Source organism: Colletotrichum scovillei (assembly GCF_011075155.1).
Source record: "Colletotrichum scovillei strain TJNH1 chromosome Unknown Contig00006, whole genome shotgun sequence".
In the NCBI taxonomy this organism is placed as follows: Eukaryota; Fungi; Ascomycota; class Sordariomycetes; order Glomerellales; family Glomerellaceae; genus Colletotrichum; species Colletotrichum scovillei.
In genome coordinates this window covers 299,499-318,152 of record NW_023336264.1, presented here as the reverse complement: position 1 = coordinate 318,152, position 18,654 = coordinate 299,499, and the positions used below count along the sequence as shown (strand labels likewise).

Sequence of the window (18,654 nt, the reverse complement as noted above, 5' to 3'; positions counted from 1 at the left end):
CGCTTCCACCGCACCTTAGACCAATCACCAGGCGCTGGTGGCTCGGGGAAATTGTGCAATTCAATCTTTTATGAAAAGCCCACTCGCATTGTCGCTGTATCGGGAATGGACGATTCGCGCTCTTCTTTCCTCGTGTGCCACCCATTTCGTCCATTTCGCGGCAATCTGTGTCGCATTTGGGAGGGGATCCAAATGACGAGGTGCAAATTATGCCATTTAACTCTTCAATAATGCTGCCGCTATTCGCCCTGTTAGAGAGCATTGTACGAACAATCACCGCCTACTAAGCCCGTTTGCGGCTGGTAACAATGCCTTTCTCTCCTTCCTTCTGTCAACCCCGGCCTGACTTTGTCTTGGACATCAAGAATAAGCAAGCCGAGTGATGAACCGTTGGGCTTGTCTCGCCCGGCACAAGGTATTGTTTCCGTCTTAGCTCGGCCGAGCGACTTTTTAGGACTCAGGAGTCGGACTACCTGCTTGGAATCAACCGGAAGAATAAGAAGCAGAGAAGAATGGCGCTATTCATGGCGCCGCTTGTCACTGCCCGCAACGGATGTTGCTTATTCTGGGTTCTTGCTTCTATTGCTGGCTCTTGAGACTTGCGGATCGTGCTCAGCCCGCGTCAGGATCACACAAGGCTTCTAAGAAAAGCGCTGTCACTGCGTCAGGGCAAACAGCGAACAGCTTCCAATCGACGCCCTGCCGATCCGTCGTTGCTGGCGTGATGAGTAGCTGGCGGTTGGTCGTTTGCACAATTATCCATTCACAAAGCGCATCAAGGCAAGGCGCAAGGTAACGTGGTCGACTGCCAGCGAACGCAATGCTGTGCTTTTGCGCCTTAATTTCCCGCGAAGATCCAGACCCCTGCCTGCATATTGAGCCTGCATACGGGTGGTCGCGTGTACAAATAATCACCGCTAAATCTTGGCGAGTAGAATGGTTCACTGTACTTAGCGCCTCTAGGAGGATGGTGGGCTTGAAGCATGGCCAGCAGGGTTAAACAGAGCAGCCTGGACACGGGTACCTTGCAGCTACCTCTGTGATACCTCACCGGCCGAGTGACGATGGCCTCTGTTGCGACAATCCGGTTGGCTTTTGCCGACTCTCAGTAGCAGACCAGGTCCGACTTGCGACTCGTACCGCAGCAAGCATCTCATCTCCTTTTTCCCTCCTGTGTCACTGTCCCGTCCCAGCTGTACCTGCCGTCTCTTCTTGCTTGCTCCTTCCCCGGGATACATCTGGAAAGAACTGGCAGGAAAGGACAGGGAAGGTAGGGCCGAGCACCTCCACCTCTTGCCCTCTCACAGGCTCACGGACCACAGCTAACGTCCTTTCCTTCCTCCATCTCTTTCGTGGGCCAGGCTTGGCTTTCATTTTGGGTGTGAGCGCCTTCCCTGTCGGCGCGTGCATCGTCGTCGCCCCTGCCAGTCACCTCACAGGCTCACAGTCCACGGGGATGAGGCCCTGCCGCCTGGGAGGATCCTGGACCTCCAGACGTCTCCCAGACTCCCAGGTTGCCAGGCCCCCGGGTAAAGGTACGGAGTACTTCGTTGTTGCTGCTCATTTTCACCCGACGCTTGCATCCGTAACCCTCGCCTGATCCGCCTGCCCCCGTCGCTTGTCTCCCCACATCCAAAACCCACGTCTTTTCCCACTTCTCGCGAGTCTGGGTCCTCTCTCCAGCATCCTCTTATTCAAACCACTCCCCCCCCGATCCATAACCCACAGACTTCGTTGGCAAAGTCTCCTACTGCTTCACCCTTCTTTCGCTTCACGCACAGTCGTTGAAACAAACATCACCAAACCTGAATTACTCGAAGTATTCGGACTAACACTCATTCCTATTTACATCCGCGGACAGACGCCCTCTTGTCGCAAACCAACAACAAGCGCTCCCCGCCAAAACCACTCACTGCCCTGGCTTAGACACAACAGTAAACACGCCAACACACATATACATCTGGCTGTTCCAATCCACCTTAGCACCAAGTCAAGCAGTTCGACTTACATCACGATCTTTGAGAGACCCAACATCAAGCATACGCATCATAGTGTTGAACGGATTACTTCCGACGCACATACATATTCCATTCGGTCTATACTTCGTCAGGCTTCGACAGTTGACCAGTACAATCACCAAAAAAACGCCCACTTACAGACACAATGAAGGTCACCACGATTCTTGCTGCTTTCTTGCCCGTCTTGGCGCTGGCCCAGACCTCAAGCGGCGATACGACGACGGTTACTTCCACGGCTACCCAGACCAAGACCATTACTCTTGAGCGCGCGCACACCACCACCATGACCTACGGCACCGGCAACAGCACCGCGACGTTTAAGCCCACCGGCTCCGTTGTTGCTTCTGCAACTGCCGCGGCTACTGCTGCAACTACCTCGAAGTCCAGTGCCGGCGCCGCTCTCAACGCTGGTAGCCTGGCTTTCGCTGGTGTTGCTGGTATGGTCGCTGCTGTTATGTTGTAAAGCGCATCACTGGATGCGCAAGACGAAGATGTGAGGAAATGGAGGTCGGGTTTAAAGTTGCGATGTGGTTGGAGGAATGTTGCCCGCCGCATCCTACTGCCACACCGAACTCTTCGATGCGACATCTTTTCAGCCTTCTCTTTTGCCATCGCCTCCAACCCTGGTTCGGCGCAACATCGCTACCGATGTGAGCGCGGCCTATTCTTACGACCTTCACGACCTTGAGAATCGGGAAACCACTTGAGTTGACGGCACACACTATACCCTATTCCTCTTCGACACCAACCATGTGCGATGCTTGCATCGCCATCCTGCAGGAAAGGAACCCACACGCTAGCAACTGGGGCTTCTTGACAGCGATCAACCTTTTTTTCACTCTCACTTCAAACGACACTGACTCTCCGCCGCCTTTCTTTTATGGGTGGCGGACGGCTTGCCACCTCATGTTTTAATGTTTCGATTCTTCCCCAGCAGCACAAGGGTCGCATGGAATGCGTAGTCGATCTGCCCTTCACGCACGTCATTAGCCATGATCACCCAGGGCCTTCTCGAACACAATCAGCTGTCTGGTTTTCTAGACTGGTGAGTCGTGTTGGGGATGGCATCGAGTCAATTGACGTCTGATGGTTATCGGGCTGCCGTTGGCTCGAGTACCTGGCAAGGCACTGATGTTGCTGCAGGTGTGCTTGCTGGCTGGAAATGATATTTACGAGATGTTTCGCAACGTCTTTTCTCAAGGGAGGATTTAAGACGGAAATGATCAGGATGGATGATTTAGGGATTTACCGGAGTTCTCGTGATGGAACAAAAGTTTCACTCTTCTTCGAGTTGTTGATACCCCTATTGCTGTATAGTTGCCGGCCGGGGTTGGACAGATCAAGCTGCACTTCCGAGGTAGCCCTTTTCGAAGGTTCAACCTTGGGTTTCGCTGTCTCACATTGCCCGGTCGGTAGGAGGACGCGATGGATTTGCTTTGATATTTTCGGATTGACGACCGTTTTGATTGAATGATGGCATGGTCCGAGACGACTTTGCCTTGCGAGGGGGGCTTGGAGGCCATTGAAAGGAGTTTTAAGGACTTGTGAAGGGGCATTTACTGGTAGCATAGTTGAACGAATTCATTGACATGAGCTTATGGCTCTGTTCCATCAGACCCTTGCATTCTCCTACCGCGATAAGTGACAGGGACATGAGCACTCGGCTCGTGATCCCACGCAGCATTGGCAATCCTGACCTCTTGATTGGAAAGAATCGGGAAGCGAGTAAGACAACGACCCCTCGGCCCTTGAAAAACGAAACCGTTGGGACGGAAGGCCCCGGTACGCCGACATTTCGATAAGCCTTCTTAATAAGCATTGCCGCTGTCAGACGGCCGGCCGATTCTGATTGGTCGAGGCTCAATCACGGCCCCCCGATATGCCGATTCAATCCGGGGACCGGGGGGTGTAGCCAGCTGCAGGGCCTAATTTCTAGTGGTCATATTTTCTTGGGACCTGTTTTTTTGCCCCATCACAGCTATTGTTTGCATCAACCTCCCAACCAAGCTTTCTCGCCAGCAACATCGTCGGCTGCAGCAATCACACGGGCAACTTCGAGTGGAAACCGAGCGAAACGCCAACGACAATTGATCACAATGCCATCGCCCATGGCACCTCTTGCCCGCGTGCAGGCTCCTCTGCGGCGGGCTCTCGCCTCGTCGGCTCGCTCCCGAGCCTTCGCCACCGTTCCTCCCACCTTCGGCACAACATCCGAAGCAGCATCGCAACCCCCGAAAGCCCGCAGACCGACCTACTTCAAGGACAAGAGCCTCGCGTCGCTGGACGACTTCATCGCGAGCAAGGGCGACCCGGCGGCCCTCTCCGAGGCCGAGGCCTATGAGATTCGCACCGTCGAGGTCACGGGCCCGACGGGCAAGAAGAAGACCATCACCCGCCTCCCTGAGTGGCTTAAGACGCCCATCCCCGCCGGCAACGAGAACTACAAGTCTATCAAGAAGGATTTGCGCGGATTGGGGTTGCACACGGTATGCGAGGAGGCAAAGTGCCCCAACATCTCCGAGTGCTGGGGCGGCTCCTCCAAGAGCGCGGCGACGGCGACCATCATGCTCATGGGCGACACGTGTACGCGCGGATGCCGTTTCTGCAGTGTAAAGACCAACCGCGCGCCGGCGCCGTTGGACCCTCACGAGCCGGAGCACACGGCCGAGGCGCTGGCTAGGTGGGGGTTGGGATATGTTGTTCTGACGTCTGTTGACCGCGATGACCTGGCGGATGGCGGAGCGCGGCATTTCGCTGAGACGATCAGCAAGATCAAGGCCAAGAAGCCGAGTCTGCTGGTCGAGGCGCTGACCGGCGACTTCATGGGCGACTTGGACATGGTGAAGATTGTGGCAGAGAGCGGGCTGGATGTGTATGCGCACAATGTTGAGACGGTGGAGGCGCTGACGCCGTATGTGCGTGATCGGAGAGCCACGTTTGCGCAGAGTATCAAGGTGCTTGCGCGGGTCAAGGAGGTGAAGCCGGAGATGATTACCAAGACGAGTCTCATGCTTGGCTTGGGAGAGCAGGAGGAGGAGATTATGGATGCTTTGAGGCGTACGTTTGTCCCTGTCATTCTCTGGTTCACAGTCAGGAAACCGCCTGATTTGAAGTCAAGGTCGGGGAAAAGAAAGCTAACATTTGGGGAAACACAGAACTCCGCAAAGCCAACGTCGACGTCGTCACCTTTGGTCAGTACATGCGCCCGACGAAGCGCCACCTCAAGGTCGAGAAATACGTCACTCCCGACGAGTTCGAGATGTGGAAGCAGCGCGCACTGGATATGGGATTCCTGTACTGTGCCAGTGGTCCCCTGGTGCGGAGCAGTTACAAGGCCGGCGAGGCGTTCATCGAGAACGTGCTGCGCAAGAGGGCGGGTGAGAAGGCTGGCATGGCCGCGAGCGGTAGGCTCGGCCAGACTGTCGCCCTGGAGGAGGGGTTCAAGACGCTTTAGACCGTGTTGTTGCTGTACTTTGGCAGCGAGGATTGAGGATGTACGATCTGCGAGGATGGTGATGAAATAGACCAGGGGATGAGATGGATAATTGTCAAGGGGGTTAGATGGCATGGTTGGCGTTAATATTTTTGGGCTGGACGACGGGAACTTCATTCATCATGGGCATCGCCATCTTCTACCCCCGGGTGGCACACTTTTCGACATACAACCTAGGTGCATAGTAGACCTAGAAGAATATACGGGTGCCGGGTGGTCTTCAACAATGGCCACTAAGAGCTATGAATCTACTTCCTGGTCTGATGGGACTCCGTACGTGCCATTTTGAAGGGATATGATGACCCAACTCGCGCACGGTGGATCTGGAGCTATCTACTCGTATGATTCCAACCTTACTTCTTCCTCTTTTCACTGCTCTGCCAATTCGAATGGTGGTCTTCGGCGTTTTTGAACCACGATCAGAACTCGGCCGATTGATGAATCTTTGGAATCCTGAGGTGTAAGACCTCGAACCACCTAGTCGCCTCGTTTGTGGCTGTTCCTGGCAATCGCATACCAATCTACGAACCCTCTGTCTGAGCCAAGATCGGATTCAGGAGGCAGGAATCGAAAAAGTTCAGACTCGTCGGATTTCCGCATCTTCAGCTCCTAGAAGGGAGAAGACGGCGTGGTCTTGGAAGAAGGCCCTAATTTCCCGGCGTTCCTGATGCGTGTTCCGCGTTCAGAAACTCACCGGATAGGGCTGTTATCTATTTCTTGAATCGGGGTTTAGTGCGTGTGAATGGAGAGACACCTCAACGGTCGAGTCTTCAAGAAAGGAGTCCTTCACTTATGTGTTTCTTGGTCTGCACCTCTTATCCCGTAGGCTCCCTTTAAATAACACGGGACCTATTGAGGTATGAGCGCCTGAGAATGAGGGCATACGCGGCTCATGTCTGCTTTGATCTTGGCTTTTTCAGCTGAGCATTTCTACAGGGGAGCTGTTGGCTTTGAGGATAAGCGATGCTACCCTCATGCATCAATGAACAGGCGATAAATGTACCAACCCAATGGCCAAGGGAGCGGCCGAGAATCTGGTAGCCGCAAAGCGAGAGAAAAGCTGGCCTGGACCACCCCGGTCAACACCAATGCACCGTCCCATCACTTTTCTTTCCAGGCGGGGGAGAAGCTTGGTCCTTTTCCTGTCATCTTTCCCGAAAAGTTTCTTCTCCGTTCATCCCCGGCGACATCTATGATCTACCAAAAGCGATTATTGAAAGTTGAAACAAACGAGACCATAAGTGTCCTTGGTCAAGAATTAGCATCGCCGAACATCGCGTTAGAGCATAGGCTCCCGTTGGGAGTAAACGCCAACGGCCAACGTTCTGTCCCCCCTCGTTCCATGCGATGAGTGGAATTCCACTTCATCACTGTCTCCCTTCAGACCAAGACATCCTGGGCGTCTCTACTACGTTCGTTTCTCACCGCGAAATGCATCTCCCCTTCGGCCAAGCTCTCATGCGTGCTCTCCCACCTCTCTTCGCTCACTCACCCACACTACATTATCCATAGATCACCAGCACCAAAGCTGATCAGCAGCTGCATATGCATCCTGCAATAATGATGCGCGTTCACGGTCCCGGAGGCGTCCCTCATTTCCCCCTCATTCATCATTTCCCGCCCCGACCTATCCCACACAGGCCTAGCACACCATCTAAAGGCTCCAATGCACTCCACCTCCCCCCTCGTGGGTTGCTGGTGAAGTATCCGTAGGCTGGATTCACACTAAAACAACTGAGTAAGAAGCTTGCTTTCTTTGTCAAAGTCTCGCGTACCTGAACGGCGTGGACAGCCAGCCACAAGACGCCTTTCGGACGCCTAGCGGATGACTGCCTCGTCAGCGCGTTGGGCCGCGAAGTAAATATTGGAAGCTTTGCGTCTTTTTGATTGAATCTTGTAAATGATGAGATGTGCAGCAGTTCACCCGGTCATTGTAGAGGCAACAATGCTTTCTGAGCCGGCATGATTACGTCTACGCATCTGGTGGTCATTTTTTTTTTTCCCCGCATGACATAGCATCTACAGTCATCTTGCCCGTCTGTCCAGCGTTGGGAAGCGAATTGAGTAAGACGCGCGCGGGGAATGAGTGAGGGAGTAAAGCAGGACCAAAAGTTACGGGAAGCTAAGTAAATGAGACACACTGCTTTTGATTTTCTGCCCACGTTCATCCCCCCCCCCCAGTCTATCCCTTTTTAGAACCTTTTTTTCTGATAATTTCTTGGTCTATCAAGAAACGAACGGCAAAACGTCCCGCAGAAGCGCGGTTCTTGGTTCCTGAGAGGCTGAGTAGCGTTGAACCCGTCGTTCCACGGCTCCCACAGCTCTCTCGACCTCGTCTCCTCCACTTCAGCCCAACTCTAATAAAGTATCCCGGGCTTGTCGCCCTTCACCCCTTGTCGCTCCGTCAACTTTGTTTCTTTTTTTCCCTACGCCTATTTGTACTCATCTTCCACTTACTCGGGACGTACGGGCCTGAGAGTGTGAGTAGTCATCTACCCGATCTCAAGGTTCGTCCCACTGCTGGGGGTCCCTGAATGTCTATAGCTCTCTGATCCGTTGCCCTTATTGCTGATTCTGCTGAGAATCGCGCCACTCCTTTTTTCTATTACTTGATTGACTTTCCTGCTCACGCCTCTCTTTTTCCCATCTCTTTTGATCTTTCACCTTGCTGGTTTATTGTCCAGGAGGGGAAGTGACCACGTTCATTACACAAATCACTCCATCGAGTTCCGAACTCATCCACTCATTGAAATCCCACCAGCGCAGTCTATCTCGCTCCCACTTTCACCACACTCATTCAAATTCCTCGTAATCATAGTATCTTCACCTTACTCGAAAAGCAAATCAACAAGCAATCCGTCGAAATGCGCGTCACAGCCGCCTTCTGGCTCGCGGCCGCGACCCTCGCCAAAGCGGCCTACTGGATGGAAGACATTGCCCACCAGGGCATCTCTCCCTACCACCCGGACCCGAACTACAAGGTCTTCCGTAACGTAAAGGACTTTGGCGCAAAGGGCGACGGTGTGACGGACGATACCGCGGCGATCAACCTGGCCATCAGCTCTGGTGAGCGGTGCGCGCCGGGCAAGTGCAAGGGCGAGACGACGTCGCCTGCTACCGTCTACTTCCCTCCCGGGTGAGTCTTAGAGAGTTGCAATGCAATTGAATGAGAAAAGAATGAGAAAGGATGAATTAGCTGACGGTTTATTGTAGAACTTATCTCATTTCAGGTTCTATCATTGACTACTTTTACACGCAAATCATTGGTGATCCGACCGATCGCCCGGTGATCAAGGCCGTGGCCGACTTCCCCACCAACACCACCCTCGGCCTCCTCGACGGCAACCCGGTATGTAAATCAATATTCGAAATTCTATGGTTCCTAGTCATGGAAAAAATGCCTTTGTTCACTTATGTCAATTGCATTAGTTGTGTTGTGCGTGGAGTAATTGACTGACACACCCACCACAGTATGGCGCGAATGGCCTCAGCTGGGGCGCGACCAACGTCTTCTTCAGACAAGTGCGCAACCTCGTCTTCGACACCACATCCATTCCTGCCTCTGCTGCTGCTTTTGGAATCCATTGGCCTTCTTCGCAGGCTACTGCTATCACGAACTGCGAGTTCCGCCTTGCTGAGGGCGCGGCGAGCAAGCATGTCGGCATCTTCATCGAGGAGGGTTCCGGCGGCCTTCTCAACGATCTTGACTTCTACGGAGGTCAATACGGCGTCAATTTTGGCAATCAGCAATATACTGCACGCAATCTTCGCTTCTGGAACGCCCAGGTAGCCATCAACCAGCTCTGGGACTGGGGCTGGACGTACAAGAACATCTACGTCGAGAACTGCGGTATTGGTATCCGTATGCAGGACAACAGCACTTCCTCGATCACTCTTCTGGACTCTGAATTTGTCAACACCCAGACGGCTATTCGTACTAGCCGCGAGCCTGGCGTTACTGTTCCGGTGACGGCCGGCACCTTGGTGATGGAGAACGTTGCCTTCTCCAAGGTCCAGACGATTCTTCTCGGACCCAAGAACAACACGATCATCGCAGGAACCTCGAGCGCCACCGTCTCCCAGGGCTTCGCCATGGGTCACATCTACACCCCTTCTGGTCCTACGGACTACACTGGTTCTGACGCCGGCTACTTCCCCGTCTACCCGGCCCTTCTCGGAACTTCCGCCAACGGCACGACGAAGTACTACGAGCGCTCCAAGCCGCACTATGAAGATGTCCCCTCAAGCCTCGTTATCTCGGCCCGTTCATTCGGCGCTCGCGGTGACGGTGTGACCGACGACACCGTGGCCCTCAACAACCTCTTCAACTACGTCGCCTCGAACCCTGCCGCTGGCCTCCTCGCCTTCGTCGACGCGGGAACTTACTACGTCTCCGACACCGTCTTCATCCCTCCCGGAGCTCGCATTGTGGGTGAGGCTCTGGCATCCATCATCATGGGCGGCGGTGAGAAGTTCCAGGATATCGAGAAGCCTCATCCCGTTGTGAAGGTTGCTATCCCGGGCCAGTGCGGAACGATCGAGTGGTCTGACATGATTGTGTCCACGCGCGGATCTGCCCCAGGTGCCAAGGTCATTGAGTACAACCTCAACACTGTCGGTGAGCCCTCTGGTATGTGGGATGTGCATATTCGTGTCGGAGGTTTCGCTGGTACGCAGCAACAGCTGAAGGAGTGCCCTACCACTCCTAACGCGACTGTCACCGCGGATACTATTGACAAGAACTGCATTGCGGCATGGATGAGTATGCACATCACCAAGCCTGCTTCGTGAGTAACCCCTGATTCTGGATCGTCTTCTGTGAACAATGCAGGCTGACAATCTTACAGTGGACTTCTCCAGGAGAACTGCTGGATTTGGACTGCCGATCACGACCTCGAGGACCCCGACTACAAGCAGGTCACCATCTACAACGGTCGTGGTCTGCTCATCGAGTCGACCGCCGGCAAGATCTGGCTGTCCGCCTCTGGAGTTGAGCACCACACGCTCTACCAGTACATGCTCTTCAAGACCAGGGACGTCTATATGGGCCAGATTCAGTCCGAGACTCCTTACGTACGTATCGCCTCTTATGGAAACCAACTCCTTTAGATGAAGCTGACCTTGACGACTAGTACCAACCCAACCCGCCAGCCACGATCCCCTTCCCCCGTGTCAAGGGTTACCACGACCCAGACTTCGAGACAGAATGCAAGGACGCCGACCCCAACGGCCCGCCCTGCAAGATGGCCTGGGGTCTCCGTGTCATCGGCAGCCAGAACGTCGTCGCGTTCGGAGCTGGACACTACTCCTTCTTCAACAACTACAGCACGGCGTGCTGCCAGATCGGCGCCGGAGCAAGGTGCCAGCAGCGCATTGTCGATGTGCGCGATGCGCCGGGCAACTGCACCGCGACGGATAACTTTGACATCTACAACCTGCAGATTGTGGGCACGACGGCCATGGTTACGCGGTATGGAAAGGATGTGGCATTCTACAAGGATAATATTGCCGGGTTCACGGCTGGTATTGCCTTGTATCAGCACTGAGATGTTTACTTCTTGGCTGTATAAGTAATGATATTCTTAATTCTTTTTTGTCATCACCATATTGAGACCAATCTTTCGTTGGCGTGAATGATGCCGCTCAGAGACCGTTTGTCGGAGAGTGATGAGGCTGGACTGATGATATCAGACGTCAGCATGGGTTTCGTTCACTTATTGAATAGATTCGCCATCCCCTCGTCCTGCTAGCCAATCCTGAGATTCTACGTACGCGATCCCTGTCACTTCCATCTCACAGCAGCCACACCTTTTGCACTGCATTCTTAACCCCACCCAGGAAGACGAGAGTCGCAAGACAGTGCGAATTTTGCTATCGTCCTTGGTAGGATCGACTTGGGATTCGCACTGGGCGAATTACTTGTCCCTTCAGCAGGAGTTAAAAACGCAGTGAAGATTGGAAGATTGGATAAATAAGGGCGACCGCCGCTCCTTTTTCTTGTGACAGCAGCAGGAGATGTCATGGAACAAACTCTTTCAGTGAATAGCAGCGACAATTGCTTTGGTTAATTTATCATTGGTACACTCGTGTCGCATGGCAATAAGCGATGAATCCATTTACTATAAACTTGAATATCATCCAACTTGCTGGATCATCCTTCATGTATTTGGCATATTGAATGATGGCGCATAGCGGGTCTCTCTGAGATGAACAGTATTCTCACAAACCTCAACAGCCTGCACGATGAGATTTCGTCAACGAAAGACTCAGTTCATGGAATCAAACTTTTATTATGGGTATCATGTCTCCGTCAAGATGCCGGTCCAACACAGCGCCCCTGAACATCACAGAGCGTATCAGACCTCATACCACAACCTTCTCATGCTCGTCAACGCAACCCACAGAGCCTCGTCTGTCCTGATGTTACGGCTGCCCTGGCCAGGCAAGATGTTGACCCAGTGGTCGAACAGCTCCTTGGCCTTTGAAGGACCCATATCCATACCCTCGAGCTCCTTGTCGTTCAACGCCGCATACTCGATACCTCTGGGTCCACCAAACGCAATGAGAAGATGCTTGAATTCTAGGGGCTCGACGCTGGGGAAGGCCTCTGAGAGTGTGCGTCCGCGCTCCGATGTACCAATACTGACGTCGTAGCCACCCTCGAACTTGCACTCTGTGAACACCGCCGTCAGCGAGTTGGCGCGACGGACTTGGTATCCCCAGTAGAAGCCGCCCTCCTCCCTCGGCGCCGACGGGTCGCACGCCTCGGCCTTTTGCGATCTCTGGTCCGGGTGGTACAGCGTCACGCGGGTGTTGGGGGGCACCTCGTCCTCGATCAGGACCTGGTCCTTGAGACCGATATCGATCATGGTGCCCCGGGGCGTTCCCTTGCCAGCGACGCCCTCACGGTAGGGAAGCCATTCGGCCGGGTTAGGGTGGTGCGGCATCTCGAGCGAGGGCAGCTGGCTAGCGAGGCGCAGGTTCGGGTGGAGGGGGAAGAGCATTTTGCGCATGAAGGGTGGGACTTCGAGGTAGCCGAGGAGGTGCTCGAGGAAGTGGCAGGGGTCGATGTCGCCGGTGTAGGCCTTTGTGTCGACGCTCTTGGGGCGGGATTCGGTCGGGCTGTCGTCGAAGACTACGATCTCATCGACGGAGAAGACGGCGAGAGCGCGGGCGATGAGGCCGGCTACGGAATTGCGGCGCTCAGCTGTGAGAGCACTGAGAAAAGGTCAATCTCTATAACAAAAGCATTATATGATTTGCGATCATACTCTGAGAGAATACTGCTGGGAATTGCAACCGAGACTGTCCACTTGCGGCCGCTACCGCTTTCCGAAGGGTCGACATAGCTGCCCTCGTCAGTCTTTCTTCTCTGCAGCGAATTAGCGAATGTCTGGGAAAATTTTCCAAACATAGGATTACCTTTGCTCCTTGATCGTAGGCCATTTTGAAGGGAATTGGAGCGCAGGTTATTCTGATAGCTCTGGAAATGTCGTCTCGAAGAAGAATTCGGGGCAATGTTCGCAGCGTCCCAAAAAAGTTTCTGGGTGATGGTCCCGCTATCGATAATCCTGGGGTAAATCCGGCAGAACTGCGGAGTCAAGTCTGGCCGCCTTCCTATTCAGGTACCCGCCACCTTTCCGCTGGGACCAGGCCGCGAGCTATCCGTCAGCTACGCCGCGGCCGACTCCCAAGGGTTCAATTCTGTCTCCTTTCAACTTCGTGACACTTGCGCCAACATATGAATCGCCCTCGTTATTTTCTGCCAAGTCATTGAAGCCATGAGTCTCATCAACATCCAGTCCGCTGGCCAATGGCAAGGCATTCTAAGCGGTAACAACGTCGTTATCGCAGACTGTAAGTGGTCTTCTCAGCTGTCCCCTCGCGCATCCGAGAGATCGCTGACAAACCCCATGACAGTCTACGCCGACTGGTGCGGCCCTTGCAAGCAGATCGCACCCCACGTCGAACGTCTCGCGAAAGAACATTCCAAGCCGAACAAGGTCGCCTTCTGCAAGATCAATGTCGACAGCCAGTCCACCATCGCCCGCACTCACGGCGTCAGCGCCATGCCCACCTTCATCATCTTCCACGGCGGACAGGCGATCGAGACCATCAAGGGTGCGAACCCGCCCGCCCTCACACAGGCCATTCAAAACGCGCTGAAGCTCCCTGATAAGGGCGGCCGCTCCGCAGCCTCGTTCAAGACCCCCGGCCGGACGCTTGGCGGGGATAAGCCCGCGCGGGCGAGCCTCCAGCGGCCGTTTGCGTGGCACTACCGCGATATTCTGAGCAACATCATTACGTTTATTGGATTGTATCTGGTGTCTCTGTTTGCGGTACGTTGGTTCACGGTCGATCCGAAGGGGAGCAAGAAGAACCGCCTGCTGACGGACTGGTAGATTGATCCCCACAAGGCGGCCGAGATGTCGCAATTTAACCGCGTGAACCCGCCCCCACCGACGGTCAAATCCACAAAGAGCGCTGGCCCCGGCACGAGACAGCCGCCGAGGGGACCAGCTTTCAAGACCCTGGCTGATTTGGGCGGCGATGAATGATATGATCGATTACAGGCGAAAGGCGTTTGGGGCTATTTATCTGAGAGTATATAGAAGCCCTACTGGGCTCCAAGAGCATCCTTCCATTGATTGTTATACACGACAAGTTCCATAATCCGTCGCAAGCGATTAGTAGCCTGCTAACTTGCCTCTACCAAGCTATCGCATCCTGGCATCGATAGAGTACATAGCTCGTTTTCAGCCAATTCGCATCGTTAGAATGGAGGAACCCTTCGCGACTGTTCATGCTCCGGATGAAATGGCAATCGGGGCGCAAGCCAGACAGTATGGGGCTGAGTGTCCATATCGAACATGCTGCATTCTGCAGGCGCTTGTCTGGGGCCGCAGCTGCCTTCGGTCAACGTGAGGCTGGCGAATAGAATCTCTGTTGACGGGGCTTGTCCTGCTTATCCGCCCCTCTTCCACTGACTGCCTGGTCTAGCGGCTTACTACTTCTCTAAACCCGGTTCCCATTTCATTTCTACTTCACCGTTTCTGCCCTTATTTTCTTCCCATGCACATATTATTACGTTCTCTCATTTTTTGAATCAGACCTCCTTTGTCTCGGCTCTTACTCTTGCTGAGAGCCCCGAGAGCATCCTCCTGAACTCAGGATAGTAGACTTCAAAGCTAGTCCAACCGGCTCCCTCGCCTCACATGCATCTCATCAATGTTCATACCCGGTTACTGGAGGAATTCCATGCCGACAAACCGAAGTATGCCATCTTATCACATACTTGGGGGCCAGACAAAGAGGAGATATCTTTCCGCGAAATCAAGCAAGGCGACACAGACAAGCCGGGAATCGGAACGATCAAGCTTGAAGGTTGCCTGCGACAAGCTAAAACCGATGGACTCGACTATGTCTGGATTGATACTTGCTGTATCGACAAGACCAATGCTAACGAGTTGGGCGAGGCGATCAACTCCATGTTCCGCTGGTACCAGGAAGCAAAGACCTGTTATACGTTCCTCCAAGATGTACCCTCGAAGGACAATCCCAAGTGGAAATCCAAGTTTCGAAAAAGTCGTTGGTTCACGAGAGGATGGACCTTGCAAGAGCTGCTAGCCCCGAGCGAGCTCATGTTTTACAGTAGCGACTGGCAAGCTTTGGGTACAAAGCTGCAACTGTCCGAAGTCGTAGGAGACATAACAGGTATCCCGGCACGGTTTTTACTGGGTGCCTCCAACCTACGCGAAGCAAGTGTGGCACAACGCATGTCTTGGGCTTCGAATCGAGAGACCAAGAGAGCAGAAGACATTGCGTATTCGCTTCTGGGTATCTTCAACGTTGTCATGTCACTGATATATGGAGAAGGCGATGGTGCCTTCATCCGGCTTCAAGATACGATAATCAACGCCACTACAGACGACTCAATCTTGGCATGGGGCTTAAGGCCACAAATCACTGTGGCAGATTCTAGAAACCGCCCAAGGGATTTTGTTGGGGGCATTCTAGCCTCATCTCCTGCAGCATTTGCAGGCTGTGGGAAGGTTGCATCCAGGGAAAACCGCACTCCGACGATAGAGGGGAATATCTTACGCGGCTACCTTAAACTGCGAATCCCACTTCACTCTGATCGTTCCGGGGTCACATATGGCCTTCTCAGCTGTCGATACGACAACGATGGCAGGGAGAAAGTAGTAGGGATTCCTCTTTCCCGCATTGCGCCCGGAGAGTCAGGTGGCGAGTACGTCAGACCGAAGAACAGCAAGACAACAATGTTGCCAGACGTGGCGTGTGATACGCCAGCATCATCCATACATGCTTTGGCGTCGATTAGTCCCGAAGAAACTCGGGTGAAGGACTGTCGCTATGGATTCTCAGTCGAAAACGCACTTGCCGAAGGCCTCGAGTTGATCGACGTCTGGCCGACTGATTGTTGGGACAAGGATAATGCTTTCCTCTATACCGGCATGGACTTCCACAAGGAATCGACTCAGCGAACATGGGCCAGGTTTCGACATGCTCATTCTGAAAATGATTCAAACGACTTTATACTTGCCCTAGAGCTCACATCGACGAAGACTCATTCAGCTGCAAAGTGTCACGCCATGATCGCATCAAGAGGGACGACCCTGAAGAAGATTGCATATGCTCCACTAGTGGAAGAATACACCTTTGGGAACGGAAGCGCCTACAACGGGACCATGAGTGTTCAAGCTAAAGTCTCTAGACAGCGACACGGGGCAGGTGTACATCCGGTTTATGCCGTGAGTGTGGTTCCACAGAGCAGCCAGCCAAAGTCCACTGTCAATTTGACGTCTGAGATTGAGCTTCTCGATCACAGCGTAAACGTGCAGAGCATCTTCCGGGAAAGTCAAGATATAACGCCAAAGCTTAACAAGTCGATTAGTTCCTTAGAGACCGAGGCAACAGCTCTTGACTCCGCAAAAGCACGACTCAGGGATGTACAGCGGCAGCTCGATCAGCTTGAGGCAGAGAAGAGAGATCTCGTGCAAAAAAAGGAAAAGTCCGAAAAAAGGCTCGAGTCGTCCTCCCGAGACAAGGAAAAGTACGCCTCAATGGAGAAGAAACTTCTTCAGACACTTTCCACGGCGCAAAGAATGCACTCGGCCAGCGGAGAGAAGAGGGCGTCGAAATGGAAAGACTCTGTTGTGTCCTATCTGTCCGAAGACCTTTTCAAAGCCAAGAAAAAGCAAAACGAAGCAATCCAATCGATGGAGGACGTATTGCAGAGGACGTTTCTACAAGCAGTCGTCAAAGGAAACATTGCCGCGATGCAGTTTCTGAAAGATTCTCTTCCAAGCCTCGACTTCAATGATTCTAAAGGACGCGGTGTTCTAGCCTGGGCGATTATCAAAAAGAACCTGTCAGTTGTGACTTGGCTGATAGAGAATGGCGCCAGCGTCAACGCGAAGGATGGCTACAAGAGGACACCTCTAAATCGTGCTTGTTCGGAGAACTTCTTACCAGCTGTTCGGCTGTTACTTCATCGGGGCGCGCATACAGAAGACACGGACCAGGATGGTCGGAGGCCTTTACACGTTGCCATTCGCAAAAACAATGTTTTGCTCGCGCAGTGGCTGTTGGATCGAGGAGCAGATATCGAAGCCAAGACGGAAAATGACGAAACGCCACTGGAGCTTGCGGTCTCGGCAAAGTCCATTGCATTAATAAATCTGCTCCTCGATCGAGACGCAGATCTCGAAGCACCGTGTTCGTATGGGGCGACTGCTCTATGTAAAGCTGCCAAGTACGACGATAGCCATGACAGTGCTGTCCTACGTGTCTTGATTGATCGTGGAGCCAATATCAAAGCACGCAGCAAAGATAAGAAATGGACACCATTGCATTATGCAGCAGCATATGGGTGTACTGAGGCTGTGGAGTTGCTCCTCAGGGAAGGGGCTGACGCCACGGCCAAGAGCTCGTCAAGTGTTACTCCGTTAATGAGTGCAGCCGAGAACAGAAGAAACTCTGGGCCTCTCCGCTCGTTGATAGATCACGGCTCGAGTAACGAAGTGATTGAGAGCATGGGGGAAGAATTGCTAGCCTCAGCGGCACGATATGGATGTGCCGAGTCTGTCAAGTTGCTGCTCAATCGGGGGGTTTCTATCGAGTCTAAAGACGAAGATGGATGCACACCTCTAGCAAACGCGGCTGAGGAGGGCAACAAGAAGACAGCCGAAGCACTGATTAAACAAAAAGCCAAAGTAGACTGCAAGGACGCGAATGGTCTGACTGCCCTCTCTTTAGCGTCGCAAGCTGGGCACGTAGGCCTAGTCAAGTTGCTTGTAGAGGGAGGTGCAAGGATTGATCGGAAAGACGAGACGGACGGCCGCACTGCACTGCATTGGGCCGTTCTGAAAGACCGAACGGCTGTCATTGAAGAGCTCCTGGGGAGAGGGGCCAACATCGACGCGAGTTCAAAGACTGGACACACTGCAATTTACTACGCCATCCGCAACGGCTTCGAGGCGTCTTTCAAACTTCTCCTTGAGAAAGGCGCAAGTCTCACCGTGGAAGGTCCCCATGGAAAGACCCCCCTGGCGTATGCCCGGGATGTGGCTCAGAAGCATAAGAAGATTGGGAGTTCACCGGCAATGAAGGGAATCATCAAGTGTCTAGAGAAGCAAACCGCGGAGAAGGACAAAGCCAGAATTGTAGAGGCATAATTTAATATTAGTGAGATCAGATGATATACATGAGAGATAGGCTCTTTCGAGTCACTTGAATCTCGCCCACAACCACCTGTAGATAAACATCGAAGGTGGCTAATGGACAATCGCCCTCGTGAGCTCCATTGACCTCGACCTAGACACGCTGTAAATATGTTGAACAGTTCTATGGAAATTATAGAACACCTACTTTCAATAGCTTTCAGCGAATAACGCAGGTTTATTCGTCAGGCCATTTTAGGGTGAGCCTTTGTAGCAAGACGCTAACAAAACCCTACAGCTTAGGGCCTTTTGAAAGAAAATGCGAACTTGAAGGCAGTCCTTTCAGAATGATACGAGGAAATATCCAAGGTGCCTGATAGATAAAAAGAAACTTACAAAGTAACCCGCAATTGCACAACTTCAACTTAAAGACGGAGTAAAAAGCGAGTATCTCAGCAAT

At 53.1% G+C, this 18,654-nt stretch overlaps 6 protein-coding genes across 6 annotated transcripts; 5 read left to right on the top strand and 1 right to left on the bottom strand.

Annotated features, from left to right (window-relative positions):
• The first annotated feature begins 1,284 nt into the window (after positions 1–1,284).
• HER10_EVM0000059 (uncharacterized protein) lies at positions 1,285–3,585 on the top strand. The gene has a single exon (XM_035469854.1). The coding sequence runs from the start codon at positions 2,164–2,166 to the stop codon at positions 2,479–2,481; it is 318 nt and encodes a 105-aa protein (XP_035331994.1). The 5' UTR covers positions 1,285–2,163; the 3' UTR covers positions 2,482–3,585.
• Positions 3,586–3,886: 301 nt separating this feature from the next.
• HER10_EVM0005181 (lipoyl synthase) lies at positions 3,887–5,742 on the top strand. Its single transcript, XM_035474804.1, has 2 exons — positions 3,887–5,075; positions 5,174–5,742. Exons 1-2 carry the CDS (start codon positions 4,115–4,117, stop codon positions 5,470–5,472), a joined length of 1,260 nt encoding a protein of 419 aa, XP_035332592.1. The 5' UTR covers positions 3,887–4,114; the 3' UTR covers positions 5,473–5,742.
• Positions 5,743–7,763: 2,021 nt separating this feature from the next.
• Positions 7,764–11,113, top strand: HER10_EVM0012602 (glucan 1,3-beta-glucosidase). The gene is made up of 5 exons (XM_035481995.1): positions 7,764–8,647; positions 8,725–8,860; positions 8,983–10,298; positions 10,359–10,584; positions 10,644–11,113. The coding sequence occupies exons 1-5, from the start codon at positions 8,376–8,378 to the stop codon at positions 11,055–11,057; spliced, it is 2,364 nt and encodes a 787-aa protein (XP_035333528.1). The 5' UTR covers positions 7,764–8,375; the 3' UTR covers positions 11,058–11,113.
• A 754-nt stretch (positions 11,114–11,867) lies between these two features.
• HER10_EVM0005701 (uncharacterized protein) lies at positions 11,868–13,024 on the bottom strand (the record flags this gene model as incomplete). Its single annotated transcript, XM_035475307.1, has 3 exons — positions 12,934–13,024; positions 12,783–12,883; positions 11,868–12,729 (listed from the first exon to the last, which is right to left on the bottom strand). Exons 1-3 carry the CDS (start codon positions 12,955–12,957, stop codon positions 11,868–11,870), a joined length of 987 nt encoding a protein of 328 aa, XP_035332665.1. The 5' UTR covers positions 12,958–13,024.
• A 174-nt stretch (positions 13,025–13,198) lies between these two features.
• On the top strand, positions 13,199–14,330 carry HER10_EVM0005251 (thioredoxin). The gene is made up of 3 exons (XM_035474873.1): positions 13,199–13,368; positions 13,432–13,850; positions 13,914–14,330. Exons 1-3 carry the CDS (start codon positions 13,293–13,295, stop codon positions 14,067–14,069), a joined length of 651 nt encoding a protein of 216 aa, XP_035332597.1. The 5' UTR covers positions 13,199–13,292; the 3' UTR covers positions 14,070–14,330.
• Positions 14,331–14,589: 259 nt separating this feature from the next.
• Positions 14,590–18,224, top strand: HER10_EVM0004535 (uncharacterized protein). Its single transcript, XM_035474177.1, has one exon. The coding sequence runs from the start codon at positions 14,727–14,729 to the stop codon at positions 18,207–18,209; it is 3,483 nt and encodes a 1,160-aa protein (XP_035332509.1). The 5' UTR covers positions 14,590–14,726; the 3' UTR covers positions 18,210–18,224.
• The last annotated feature ends 430 nt before the right edge of the window (positions 18,225–18,654 follow it).

Bases quoted from the DNA above. Each gene is read 5' to 3' on its own strand.
- HER10_EVM0000059 (XM_035469854.1), top strand. From the start codon at position 2,164: ATGAAGGTCACCACGATTCTTGCTGCTTTCTTGCCCGTCTTGGCGCTG.
- HER10_EVM0005181 (XM_035474804.1), top strand. From the start codon at position 4,115: ATGCCATCGCCCATGGCACCTCTTGCCCGCGTGCAGGCTCCTCTGCGG. The intron at 5,076-5,173 runs GTACGTTTGTCC...GGGGAAACACAG, and splicing joins GATTATGGATGCTTTGAGGC to AACTCCGCAAAGCCAACGTC.
- HER10_EVM0012602 (XM_035481995.1), top strand. From the start codon at position 8,376: ATGCGCGTCACAGCCGCCTTCTGGCTCGCGGCCGCGACCCTCGCCAAA. The intron at 8,861-8,982 runs GTATGTAAATCA...CACCCACCACAG, and splicing joins GCCTCCTCGACGGCAACCCG to TATGGCGCGAATGGCCTCAG. The intron at 10,299-10,358 runs GTGAGTAACCCC...ACAATCTTACAG, and splicing joins CACATCACCAAGCCTGCTTC to TGGACTTCTCCAGGAGAACT.
- HER10_EVM0005251 (XM_035474873.1), top strand. From the start codon at position 13,293: ATGAGTCTCATCAACATCCAGTCCGCTGGCCAATGGCAAGGCATTCTA. The intron at 13,369-13,431 runs GTAAGTGGTCTT...ACCCCATGACAG, and splicing joins CAACGTCGTTATCGCAGACT to TCTACGCCGACTGGTGCGGC. The intron at 13,851-13,913 runs GTACGTTGGTTC...ACGGACTGGTAG, and splicing joins ATCTGGTGTCTCTGTTTGCG to ATTGATCCCCACAAGGCGGC.
- HER10_EVM0004535 (XM_035474177.1), top strand. From the start codon at position 14,727: ATGCATCTCATCAATGTTCATACCCGGTTACTGGAGGAATTCCATGCC.